Source organism: Amphiprion ocellaris, chromosome 15 (assembly GCF_022539595.1).
Source record: "Amphiprion ocellaris isolate individual 3 ecotype Okinawa chromosome 15, ASM2253959v1, whole genome shotgun sequence".
Lineage (NCBI taxonomy): Eukaryota > Metazoa > Chordata > Actinopteri > Pomacentridae > Amphiprion > Amphiprion ocellaris.
In genome coordinates, this window is record NC_072780.1 from 16,738,419 (window position 1) to 16,751,973 (window position 13,555).

The 13,555-nt window shown below is 39.4% G+C and overlaps 1 protein-coding gene and 1 long non-coding RNA gene across 2 annotated transcripts in view; one reads left to right on the plus strand and one right to left on the minus strand.

The window, feature by feature from the left end:
• Positions 1 to 2,066: 2,066 nt before the first annotated feature.
• Positions 2,067 to 11,405, minus strand: nrsn1l (neurensin 1-like). The gene is made up of 4 exons (XM_023285251.3): positions 11,255 to 11,405; positions 7,615 to 7,690; positions 6,575 to 6,727; positions 2,067 to 3,705 (listed from the first exon to the last, which is right to left on the minus strand). Exons 2-4 carry the CDS (start codon positions 7,672 to 7,674, stop codon positions 3,292 to 3,294), a joined length of 627 nt encoding a protein of 208 aa, XP_023141019.2. The 5' UTR covers positions 7,675 to 7,690; positions 11,255 to 11,405; the 3' UTR covers positions 2,067 to 3,291.
• The window catches only part of LOC118471300 (uncharacterized), a 29,905-nt gene continuing 22,966 nt past the window's right edge, over positions 6,617 to 13,555 (plus strand). The window contains exons 1-3 of the long non-coding RNA XR_008604161.1: positions 6,617 to 6,743; positions 7,838 to 7,967; positions 9,666 to 9,743. This is a non-coding gene — a long non-coding RNA (uncharacterized LOC118471300). The remainder of the gene's footprint in view (positions 6,744 to 7,837; positions 7,968 to 9,665; positions 9,744 to 13,555) is intronic.

The following is a 13,555-nucleotide window of genomic DNA, read 5'->3' on the forward strand; positions in this document are numbered from 1 at the left end:
ACTAAACATACTAATCATACTAAAATAACTGCTGTCCATCACAAGTGATCGACAGAAACAATGGAATGAAAAAGAACCAGCTAGTTTGCAGACTTCTTTTTCCTTCTTCACTCTCTCACATATCCTCTGGTGATGACCTTGTTTATCATGCTCTGCAGGTACAGGCAAAATAACCACTGACTCATACCCAAAACTGTAACAAAGAAGAAATGACCTATTTCTCTGAGTTTGAACATTATTGGAAACATTTGAGATAGTGGAGGTAAACAAGTCAGCAAAATACATAACATTGATCTAGTTGTATGTAGACATTTTAATGTGGAAGCATTATTCCACTATTAGACGTTGTGCAGAGGGATTTTTAGCAAACTTCATCTTCTTCTCAAATTGTTCTTATCACGGCAGTTTTCCAAGAGACATGGTCACTATACATAAAACAAATAATTCATAAATGGCTTCTAAGTTCAAAAGTAGTAAAGTCAAGTGACACTGTAACAAAATGAACAGTAAATGGCATGAAGCTTGTTAAACAAAGGGGATGATGGCGACTTAAATGTAGAAATGCTGGTATCACAGTTTAGTAGCTTAAAGACTCCATCTGGTGACCTGCTACCTTGTTAACACTTCCATGTGATGCTTATTGTACACTGGGATGTTGAGCAAAGTAAACAGTCAGTGTCATGGTTGAGTATTTCCACCTTGCAACTGAAGTGTACTGATGATCATAAACATGAATTCAGATCTCCAGAGTTTCATATGTAACAAATGGAAAGCATCAACCTTTTCAATTTGCAGTGTTGGACTTCCTGCATCAAAATTTTTTCCTCAGAATTTGTTTCTGGTTAAATTACCTCAATGTCACAACTTGTTTACTGTTTAGCGTAGAATAGTTTTATAGTGTTTGAGCAGAATCATAGGTGAGCTGGTGTGCTGAAGCTACAGCATTATCAGTAGATATACCACTAAAAATCGACCGCTGCAGACTTATCAGAACTTATCCATTGGAAATGATACAAGGAGCAATTAATTAAATTGTGGGGGTGTTTCTGAGTCCCATCAATTCCCCCACCTGTGCTCATTTTGTTTGTGGATACATCTATATTAAATGGCCACATTCTATAGTGCCGTGATTTCAGCTATGAATTTTTTCAAGACTTCAGCCGTTGGAAATCATACAACGACTGAGCAGCCTTGGAGGAGTACTGCCCTCTCTGAGTGTTTTACTTGTTATTACTGAGATTTTTTTCCTCTAAATCTATTTCTATTGAATCCTCCTCAGTACTGAGTAGTTAAACATAATTATAACTTCAAAATATGAATTATTGGTTACATATATGAAATGTAGGGAACAAGAGAACAAGCCAGTTAGGTTGTGTCGAAATTACACACAAGCATTAATGTCAGCAGTGTTGAAGAGAAGACTGCTCTGGCTCAGCTTTTTTATTGAAGATTTCATTGGTATTAAGTATGGTATCCATGTGAAGGAAAAGCTAGTGGCTGTCATCAATAAAAAAAATATTCTAAAATGTGAATATTTTGCTTTTGGTTCCTGATTTTTTCCATACTGTAGCAGATAAAAAAAATATCTAATTTCATTTTATTTGAACTGTGAGAGATAATGTATCTGTATGAACAGTTTGCATACAGCTTTGAGAACCAGAACAATTTATTAAAAGCAGCTAAAAGCTTAATCGAAGTTAACCACTCTAAAATCTGTATTTTATAACACCCTTTTTCAACAGCTTCTACCTTACTGCCTTTACTGCCTCGTGTGGATCAGTGTAACAGTGTTGACAGGAGGGTGTCGCATCAAAAAAAAAAAAAGAACAGAAAGAAAAAAGAAAAAAACACGGCGTCTTAGCATAATAGTGGTGAAAAACTCCTCAATATACCTTCAGTATAAAGACATCCCTATCACCAGTTTCATGTTTATGAGCTGTAACATTGCAGGACTCATTTTATTCAGCAAAATATGAAAAAATAGTAATTACTCCATGTTAAAATTAGATTTATATTCCTGCTACTGTGGAACAGATTCATTAAATGGATCCAAACACGTCTAAAAATTAGGTTTGCAGATCACAAGTTTATTTTGGCCATTTGCTTTGCACCAGTGACACTAAACCCCTTTTCACTCCATTATCTTAATAATAACCGATAACACAACAAAACAGCAAAACACCAATAATAACATACAGCGGGACCAGTGCCGTCATACCAGAAGATCATGGTTGTTCTGCTGTTTTCCACAGTTTTTTCTCTCACTTGTACTCTCTATTATAATGAATTGGAGGACCCAATCACAAAGGTGGCCTCTAAGGTGCCAGTGCAAATTCCTCTCGCCTCACCCCTTCACCACTTACTCGTTACTACTGTGTGTGCATGTAAACAAAAAATCTGATTGGCGTGAAAATAAAGAGAGGAGAAGTGAGGGACCAATCAGAAAAGGGCCTTTGTTCGGAGTTCAAAATAGAGCACTTGAAGCCTAACTGTTGCCTGGATACACAGATTGCAGGCAATTACAGAGCCAGATTACAGTGGGGTGAAAATAGGTGAGACTGTCAATGGAGCACCAATTTGTGCATGTGTGTGGGTGTGTGTGTGAGCGAGGGAGCATGTGACTGTACATGCGTTGAACACAGCGGGCCGAGCATTAGTGTAGATGTGTGAAAATGTAGACACAGAAATGTTAATGAGTCTTTACATCTGTAACGTCGCTGTGTGATTGGAAATGCAGGTTTTCACATGGATTCATGCAATATTACCACCTTGTCTACTTGGAAGGCTGATACCGCTGCTATTTGAAAAAAAAAAAACAACTGATAGAAAAGAAGGAGCAAAATTACAACAAACACTATCAAGTGAGAGGATAAAACATGAACTTCTATCATCGGTCACAAGAATTCTGCTCTCTTCGAGTGTTGAGGCAATACTCTGTGTATTTTTCAGATATAACACAAGTGCACTGCACAAACACAGTCTACGGTCAACAGCTATGTCCCTATGCTGCACTCTGAGAGCTACAAGGTCTCTAGTTCATAGTCTTGGGGCCTCATATTTTTAATTTGGATGTTTTAAGAAACTCTTCAGTTCAAATTGTTCCCTTTAAGCCTTGTAGGTCTGTAAAGTAACTTGCTGATGTCTAATATCCGACTGTCTCAAAACAGCCTCCATGGGAACAATTTTCATGCCAAAATGACACTTGTTTTCTTAAAAACAGATCAGAGAGCAAGTACACAATGCCGCTGGACTACAACAAAAGCCAGAACACCCTGTAGCTCATCAGCTTTTTTATGAAGTGGGCTGCACATTTTCCACTTTCGACAAAGTGAAGGGCATCTTTCCCTCCTCTGAACCTGGCGGTTTAGTGACCACATCCCCCAGATCCCTACATCCCCTCCACTTTGAACCGGACTCTCCTCTCCGGTCCCCCTCCCCTGGTCTGTGGAACAGCTTCTCTTTCAAGTTTGCCCTGTTGAGGATCCAAACGACCGCCCCCATCGCTGCCAGGGCAGAGCCGAGGCAGGAGAGCCCGATCCCGGCCGCAGCGCTAGCGTGAAGCCCCCTGTTAAAGCTGACAGCCTGGGCATCCACGAAGAACAGGTCTCCCTCTCCGAATGACTCAATTTTGTGAGGAGTGCAGTAACCGACTGACAGGGTGACAATACCCGCAGTCAGGATCAGCAGACCCAGGGCCAAGGACACCTGGAGAGACACACACAAAGCTGAGCTGGTTATTTGTGCAGACTTGGTCGTTTTTTTGTATAGGTGGTTCTATTTTCTCGGTATCTTTATTTCTTCTTAGGAAAGGTCATCTTGTTGTTTGTAATGCAGAATGAAATTGCCAAATAGGCAGGGGGCTTGTGTATAATCCCATGCCTTTAGAAATACCACCACCCCACTGCCTGTTCATCATGCAGAGACAGTTTTAAAAAGCATTGTATGCACTATTTCACAGGAGTATGTCACAGAGAATATTTTCAGGGGTGAAGCTCATCGCTAGTGAAAACAACCAGCAGGAGACACCAAGTGTCATACTAGCTGCTTGTCTCCGTCTGTCTGGGGCTGGCAGGGACAAGGACATCAGTGTGCAGGGACATGGACAGTCCAATTTAGGAGAAAATGAGGAAAAAATTCAAATCCCCAATCCTCTGAATATAGCGGTAGATACTTTCTATTACTACATCGCTTTTGTATTTAGTTGAAATGGGAGTGCATTAAGGACTTCCTTTTAACATAGTAAGCCTTATTATGACATATAATCAATAGAGCTGTACAAGTCTGAACTGAGATTTTTTATGCTTGAAGGTGTGTATATATATATATATATATATATATATATATATATATATATATATATATATATATATACATATATATATATACATATATATATATATATATATATGTATATATGTATATATGTATATATATATGTATATATATATATATGTATATATATATATGTATATATATATATATATATATATATATATATATATATATATATATATATATATATATATATATACATATATATATATACATATATATATATATATACATATATATATATACATATATACATATATACATATATATATATATATATATATGTATATATATATATGTATATATATATATATATATATATATATATATATATATATATATATATATATATATAAAAATGCAGTGTTCTGCTGGGAAACCTTTAGTCCTGACATTCATGTGGATGTTTGACATGTACCACCCTCCTAACCATTGCAGGTCAAGCAACTCTCCACCCTCTATGTCAGCAGCAGTCCTTGATGCCAGTTGCCACCCTCGGCAGGACAATGTACCCCAACACACCGCAAAAACTGCTCAGCAGTGGCCCGGGGAACACAACAGAGCTAAGGTGTTCACCGGGGTTCCATATTCCTCAGATTCAAGTCTTATTGAGCATCTGTGGGATGTGTCAGGATAAAGCTGATCTAGGTAGGTCCCACACTGCAGCCCACAGGACCCACAGAATTCATTGTCACCATCCCAGTGCCACAGGACATCCCCAGAGGTCCTGTGTCCATGCCCCACTGGGTCAGAAGAGTTTTAACAGCATAAAGGGGGCCAACAGAATATTAGGCAGGTGGTCTTAATGTTATGACTGATCGGTGTGTATATATACAGACACGTCAGGCATAATATTATGACCACCTGCCTAATATTGTGTTGGTCCCCGTTATGCTGCCAAAACAGCCCCGACCCGTCAAGGCATGTACTCCACTAGACCCCTGAAGGTGTGCTGCGGTATCTGTCACCAAGTTAGCAGCAGATCCTTTAAGTCCTGTAAGTTGCAAGGTGGGACCTTGTTTGTTCAGCATATCCCACAGAGACTTGATTGGATTGAGATCTGGGGAATTTAGAGGCCAAGTCAACACCTCAAACTCATTGCTGTGTTCCTCAAAGCATTCCTGAACATTTTTGCTTTGTGGCTCAACGTATTATCCTGCTGAAAGAGGTCACAGCCATCAGGGAATCCCGTCTCCATGAAAGCGTGTACATGGTCTGCAACAATGCTTAGGTAGGTGGTACGTGTCAAAGTAACATCCACAAGGATGGAAGGACACATTTCCTCAAGGACACATTGAGGAAATGTGTGGTGTTACGTCTGTTCTGAAACTGCTGTGGCACTGTAATTTCCTGTAAAGGATTATTAAAGGATCTATCTATCTATCTATCTATCTATCTAGGACCCAAGGTTTCCCAGCAGAACATTGCCCAAAGCATCACACTGCCTCCTCCAGTTTGCCTTCTTCCCATACTGCATCCTGGTGTCATGTGTTCCCCAGGTAAGTGATGCACACGTATCTGGCCATCCAAGTGATGTAAAAGAAAATGTGGTTCATCAGACCAGGCCATCCTCTTCCATTGCTCCATGGTCCAGTTCTGATGCTCATGTGCCCTTGTTGGCGCTTTTAGCAGTGCACAGAGGTCATTATGGGCACTCTGACTGGTCTGCAGCTATGCAGCCCCAAACTCAACAAACTGTGATGCACTGTGTATTCTGACACCTTTCAGTCAGAACCAACATTAGCTTCTCAGCAATCTGAGCAACAGTAGGTCGTCTGTTGCACACAGGCCAGCATTTGCTCCCCACATGCATCAGTGAGCCTATGACCTTGTCGTCGGTTCACCAGTGTTCCTTCATGGGACCATTTGTGATAAATACTGACCACTGCAGACCAGAAACGCCTCACAAGAGCTGTAGTTTTAGAGACGCTCTGATCCAGTCATCTAGCCATCACCATTTGTCAAACTCCATTTTTTTCTGCTTCTAACACATCAACTTGTGGACAAAATGTTCCCTTGCTGCCTAATATATCCAACCCACTAACAGGTGCCATGATGAAGAGAAAATCAGTGTTATTCACTTCACCTGTCAGTGGTCATAATGTTATGCCTGATCAGTACATGTATATATAAACTGAAAAGAGAATGTGACCTTCCAAACTGCATGTTTATTGTACTTAAGTTTTCTCTGTACATATTCATTGGAAAACAGTCCTGGTACGTAGAGATGCAGTGGTTTTACCTTCCAGACTGCTGAGTTCCACCGCAAGGCTGACCTCTGGCTCTGGACGAACCCTCGATCCTCCGGGTCTCTGTCCCACATAGAAGACGAGCACTCTTCATAGAAGTGGTGTAAATAGGAACGAACTCCAAACTGAAGGCAGCTAGAACCTCGCTGGAACATTGTTGTGGTAAAAACAATTGAATTAAGGGAGAGAATAAAACCCCTCACAGCTGCTGTTGTCTTTCAAGTTTGAAGAAAGCATAGTTGACAATTTAGATTACAAAATACAGTGTCCACTTTCAGAGCACAGGGGACATCAATAAAATATTTATTGGATCCTACACTGGAAGTGATATGTGGCGCAAAGGAAGAAGTATAGATTCCAATCAGAAAGTGAAGGTAGCCACCATAATGTCACCCATTGGTAAAATAAGATAAGATAAGACAAGATAAGATAAGATAACCCTTTATAAATCCCACAGTGGGGGGATTTGCATTGTTCCAGCAGCAAAGATAGTGCAAACAGTAAGGAAATGTAATACAAAAATAAAAAATAACCCCAAAAAACAGGACAAACAGTACATACGTACTAATTATAGCAATAACATTATTGGACATGCCAGTGGCATTTGGAATCTGTCTGTATTGTACTGAGAAAATGGTGTGTGCATTACTGTTGTAAGCCTCAAATTTGGCATTTGATCGTCACCATCTTTTCAAATCAGATGTGACCGAACCTGAATGACATGAGTGAGTGCTGGAGAAAAACTAAGTCTGATGTTTGATTAACTGGAACAGATTTTATGTGAGGTCCTGTAATTTCTAGCGGACATAATTAAGATTACTGTAGAGTGGGGGCTGTTATTATGAGGTCAGTTGGGGTTATGGGGGCTGTAGTACAAAACATCGCCAGTTAGTGTGCAGTGGTGCCCCGAACATACCAAATATGTGCACTGAATTTTGAGGGTTACCAAAGATGCCCTCTTAATGTTGATGATTCTTTATCTGTGATAAAATCGAATAAAACTAGATGATCACACAGAGAAACCGAAGCTCACCTCACTGCTGGAGGATTCTCCTCCTGAGCCAGAAACACAGGCCTCAGAGCACAGCGCCATCACACACCTTGTACACCTACAGCACAGATACAAATTCATACTGTTAGCAGCCATAGTTCTCAACAGATTGGTATGTGTACATATCAGCAGCTTGGCTGTTAACACAAACATTGTTTATCTGCTGAATATGGATTTCCTTCCATAAAAGCCTCCCTCCCTACAGAGACTCATCATAAATCTTGGCCAGTGTCGTCGGGTTGCCCCAGTTATTGTTGCTGCATGTGAACGATTGACGGCTACCGTGGCCCTGAGGTGACTCTATCACCACCCACGGATGAGTCACACATATGCAAGTGCGTGCACACTGTATTCATGTTACTCTGTTATTATTCTCCTAAGGCTGTTTGGTTGATTTACTTCATTCTTTACCTTGAAACTGTTTCTCTAAGCTGCAAACACATGCCTGCACTCACTCTGTAGCATATAGTTTAACCCAACTGCAGTATAAACTGTAATCCTGATGACCAAATTAACACTGAAGAGGCACAAGCAGAGAACATGCAGCTCAGTTAATGACATGTTTTTACTCTCCTTTGCTTCAAAAAATGAAATATTACCAAAATCTGTCCAATAAACTGGGTTGTTGTGAGTCAGTTTTCTTTACAAGCCCTTGACTGTAAATTTCAGACATAAACAAAGTAAATGCCCAACGCAGGAAAGAAAACTGTTCAAGAAAGCTTAGTTAAGCTGATAAAAAATGTCAGTGTAAATGGACTAAATTATCTAAATAACCGGATGCAATTTTTCTTTTTATCTTGAGTAAACTTTGAGAAGCAGCATTTACAAAGTATAACTGATGAAAGCAAGACTCCATTAGCTGAAAGCCTTGTTTTTATGGCTTTAATATCCCATTTTATTTGTGTCTGGGTTAGTTTCTCCTTATGAAGGAAATGATCTGACCTTTCTGGTTGTGTTCATGGGAAAGTCAAGACAATTAGAGGAATGAAACCAAAAGAAAATGAAGTCGGAGCATACATAACTAATATAATTTTCTTTTCCAATTATGCTTTTAAATGAATTTGTGGAACACTGACTAGGGACTCCACTGGTGGAGAGCAACTTCATGTACTGTGGTCCTGTATTTCACATTTGCGGACATTTGTCTGCATTATACTTTTACTCCACTACATGTATTTGGCCATTATAGTTTCTGGATACTATATGAAATATGTTGCATTATTACAGATTAAACTACTGGATATTTTAATCAGCTACTACAATAAAATGCTATAAGTTGATGCATCAGTATTAACACGCTAACAACTGTATAAATTAACATACTATTTGTAGAGTTATATTTTTACTTTTGATACTTTAAATACATTTGGCTTCTGAGACTTGTGTCCCTTTACATAAGTAAGATTTTGATTGCAAGACTTTTACTTGTCATAAAGAATTTTAATTAGGTAGTCGTACTTTTATTTATGTAAAGGATCTGAGATCTTCCCTCAACCCAGCTCAATATCCAGCTATACTTTCAAATATAAATGTGGAGCAGAACATTTTGACTCATAGTGACTCATGGTTAAGCTCTAAAAATACAGTATCATCACAATTTATTTTAAAAATTGGAATTCATCATACTGATTTACTTGCAGCATAGAATACAGTTTATTCCCTCTTCATGTTTAATTATTGAGCTGGATTAATCTGAATATAAGATCTCTACTGTTTTTACTGACACTATTTAACTCTTGACTCTTCCTAAAGAGTAAAAAAAAAATGCCTCTCCTCTGGTGCAGTACTAAAATAGGATACAGAAGATGAGCAACCATTACAAGTAATAAAAGCCAAACATATTAATGTGCCGATGTTTTCAACCAAAGACATTTTGGTATCAGTGTTTATGTTAATATTAGCTGATACATTTTTTTATTTATTTATTTTTTTTACAAAACAATCCACAGAAAAAGATGCCTGGGCTGTTTTGAAATGGTGTCACTACAAAATCCTTCCAGTGGCTCTGACAGAATTGTTCACATTTCTTTCAGCACTGTCTGCAGCACATGTAGCAGAGTGTGAATCACAGCTGAGCAGACGGCGGTGCGGAGTCAAGCTGTGTCGTCATGGTAAGCTGCTAACTAGTTTGTGAAATCCATTGACGGAAAGTTCATCAACTACATTTTCAAGGCCATTCAAGATACCTGACCACCAAACTATTAAAAACTGACTTAGCTAGCTTCTAACTGCAGCAAGAAACAACAATCTAACACTAATGGTAATTACTTACTGTGTTCACCACTGACACTTAAAAAAACAAGAACAAAAAAAACATTCATAAGTTCTTAGTAACTCATTCATTTACAGTTTCCTTTTCATGGTCAGACTTCCACAGAAACAGCTTGAGCTCTTCCAATGATACTGGACTCTAACATGCCTTTCCCACTGGAAGAAATCAAATAGCTTTAAAGTAGAGGGGGATAATTTTGGACCAGTCAGACTCACATACTAATAAAAATCTACAAAACAACAATTTTAGTTCCTTAACTTTACTATCAAGCCAAACTAAAACACTTACTGTGATAACAGAATGAAACTATTTAGGGAGTTCTCCAATCTGAAAAAAATTGACAGGCACATTTCTCAAGTTAAATGGGCAGGCCTTTATCAATCTCATTGGCCTGGTCTTTTATCTGTCTGTCTCTGCCGTCCTTTATGTCTCTCCCCATCAACCTCACCCCAACTGGTGGAGGCAAATGTCTGCCCTCCCTGAACCTGGTTCTGCTCGACGTTTCTTCCTGCTGAAGTAGACTCAAGTGTAATTTTGTTGGGTTTTAACCTTGTTAAACTATTAAGGTTAAGGACCAACAATAATAAACAATATCATAGGGTCCTAACTTGATTTATAAGTAGTTGGGTGAATTAGTAACATCAATCTCTGTTTCTGTCTCTCTCGCCCTCTTTTTTAAAAAATCTCAAAGCACTTTGGATTAATTGCATTTTTAAATTTGCTATAAACATAACATTGATTTGGCTGGACTTAAATAGTAATGCGATTTTAAATGGTTTACAAATAAGGTCATGATCATAAATAAGTGATCATATAACTAACTATAAAGTATGGAATACTGGCTTACCTACGCACCTTATACTGTTATTTCAGGTCCATATCAGAGCTGTCCATGGTGCTAGTAGGCCTGAGTTTCCCCTAACTTTCCCCTACACGCTCATTCAGGTTAGGTCCCGAGTTTACCATCTTAAAAACCCGCATTAAAAACATATTCTAGCTCTCATTTATCTCATTGGATTCTCAGACGCTCAGAAATTGCAACAGTGTTTCTTCACTGGCCCGCGCTACTGTAGGAGATCTGATTCTAGATCGCACAGAATAAAACAGACAGACGTCGGATTTCGATGCAGCTGGTGGCATCTCCTGTAAACACACAGAAACATTCAGGCCGGTGGTCATCTCCTTTCAATACACACAAACTAATCAGCGCTGGACATCAGTGAGTCATCGCGAAGCCGCTCAGTCACACTTTAATCTCGATTCACTTTCTCTTTTTCGTCTCTCTTCCCATCTGCACACTCGTCTTTTCACTCTGTCAGAGTTTAGAAGCCGTGAAGGGCTCTGTCTTACCCCGCTGGCCGGAGCGCTGGCTCGTCTCACTGGGGCTCCATGTGCGGTCGGACCAGTGGATCTCCTGGCTGCTGCTGCTGCTGATGTGAATCAGCGGAGGGGACACACTGAGCATGCGTGTAGAAGGATGGGGAAAAAACAAACACGGAAACTCTCAATAATATGTGACAAATGTTAAGCCATGATCTGTCATTTGTCGGACAAATTCTGATCTTTGTCCATGCAGCTAAGTGAGAAAGTTTTCTAATATGGTCTGTCAGTTGTTAATTCAATATCCTCTAACATCTGGCAACATCTGCTAAAGCAGTGAAACAGCACTAACATGTCTCTGGACTGTTTAGTGAAAGAGGTCAGTTTATTCTAAGAACACAATCCTACATCTCCATTAAATAAAACGGGATTTCAAAAAGTGAATTTAAGTGAACAACATTTTACTTTATCCCTCAAGTTATAATTTTAACAAAACGTGTGTGTGTGTGTGTGTGTGTGTGTGTGTGTGTGTGTGTGTGTGTGTGTGTGTGTGTGTGTGTGTGTGTGTGTGTGTGTATATATACACACACACAGGAGATTAAAGCATCAGTCTCTCAAAACTCTATTGGTGAGGTGCCACAGATTCACTACTCGCCTAAAGGATGAAAACCAGATTAAGACCCTCTATATATTTCTCACCACCTCATAGTCGAGGTCCAACACTGTTGTCAGTTCAGCTGGGATGAGCTGTCTGAATGTTTCCCCCCCGGCTCATTCTGAACCTGTCTAGATGTTATCCCCTTAAAGTTTGTTTAGTCTGAAGGGCTTTGGCCAGAGGTACTTTAGAATTGGTTCAAACTTCTCTCCATTGACCTCATCTTGAACCCCTGTCCATTAAAAAACTACCTCTAAGTAACAACCTTTTCCCAACTGGGCTGCTGTGGTGATCTGTTTCGACATGACAATACACAATTTGACCTTTGGGAGGAACAGGAACACTGAATGCATCACCAAGCGTAGGTGGCTGACCTCACTGTGGTCTTCAGGGCTAATTCACATTCATCTGGGAGACAAGTCGGTTATCTGTGTTACAAACTGAAGGTGTGGGACTCAAAAGTGATGCAGGCCATTTACAGCCCAGTCTCACACAGTGGCACAAAGCATTATTTTCACAATAAAATGTGAGATGCTTATGTTTTTTACAGACTATCCTTGTGACCAGAACTGGTTAACACTTGTACATCCATATTTAAACCCAAACCTTGATATTTTTCGAAACCTAACAAAGCAGTTTTGGTGCCTAAACTTAACCAAGCACTTAAGTAGTACAATTAAAAGGAAACTGCTACTGAAAATGACAGTTTCGTAGGACACAGCACCTCAACAAGTAACAAGGTGTAAAAGTTATATGAAAAAATAATATGTGCAGGACATGTGCTGCCGTCTCTTGGGTGAAAGCCACCCTTTAAACCTCCTAACATAGACTTTGTTGCTCTTTTTATGTGAACAGTGATTTGCGAATCACATAATGTGTAACTTAAAAGTCACATGATTTGGATGCAGGTCAATAGATAAAAATGCATTTCCAAATTTTGCAGCCATTGTTGAGACACAATAGTTTTTGCACTGTGGACCAATGTAGCTAGTTCACAGTTTGGATTGAGACTGCTTTGCTATTTACCAGGTAGAGAATTTTAGGAGCTTGACTCAAAAGTCAGGATATTCTGGCCTGTGTTGATTTGATTTTGAACATTCTTTAGTGTCTAGTGTTTGTGGCCTCATTCTCATACTGGTACACCAGTAGTGATTCAATTTACATCAACCAGCAGTGAGTCACTGGTCACAGCTGAAGTGGGGAGTAACCATAGGGATGGAGACAGATCAGACTACAGCTAATAAGAGTATGAAGGAGCCTATGGCACAAATTCCAGGAAGTGTTCAAGAAAGATTTCTGATGCTCTAGAGAAGCTCAGGTTCAGAGAAAGGTTTACAGTCTTTAAAAGAAACCAGTTGGCGGCAAGAAGCACAACATAAGTACAAGTCAGCAGTGTTTCTTTAATTACTCTCACTGCAAGAGTAGAAAGAGTTTCACCCTCCAGGTCTTACCAGTTTCTTCTTAGGCCTGACAGCTTTACAAAAGTGCATTACTAAATCGCTGGAGTAACCCTTTAAGGCTCAAAGTCTTTAGATGTTCAAAACCACAACGGTGCAAGATTCAGATGTCCACATGCTTTGTGTGGGAGGGAATGTCGACAACAAAAGGAAAATGCTTCTTCTTCTCATTACAGTCGGCTAAAATGCAAAATGAAAACTCTATGGTTAAATAGTCAG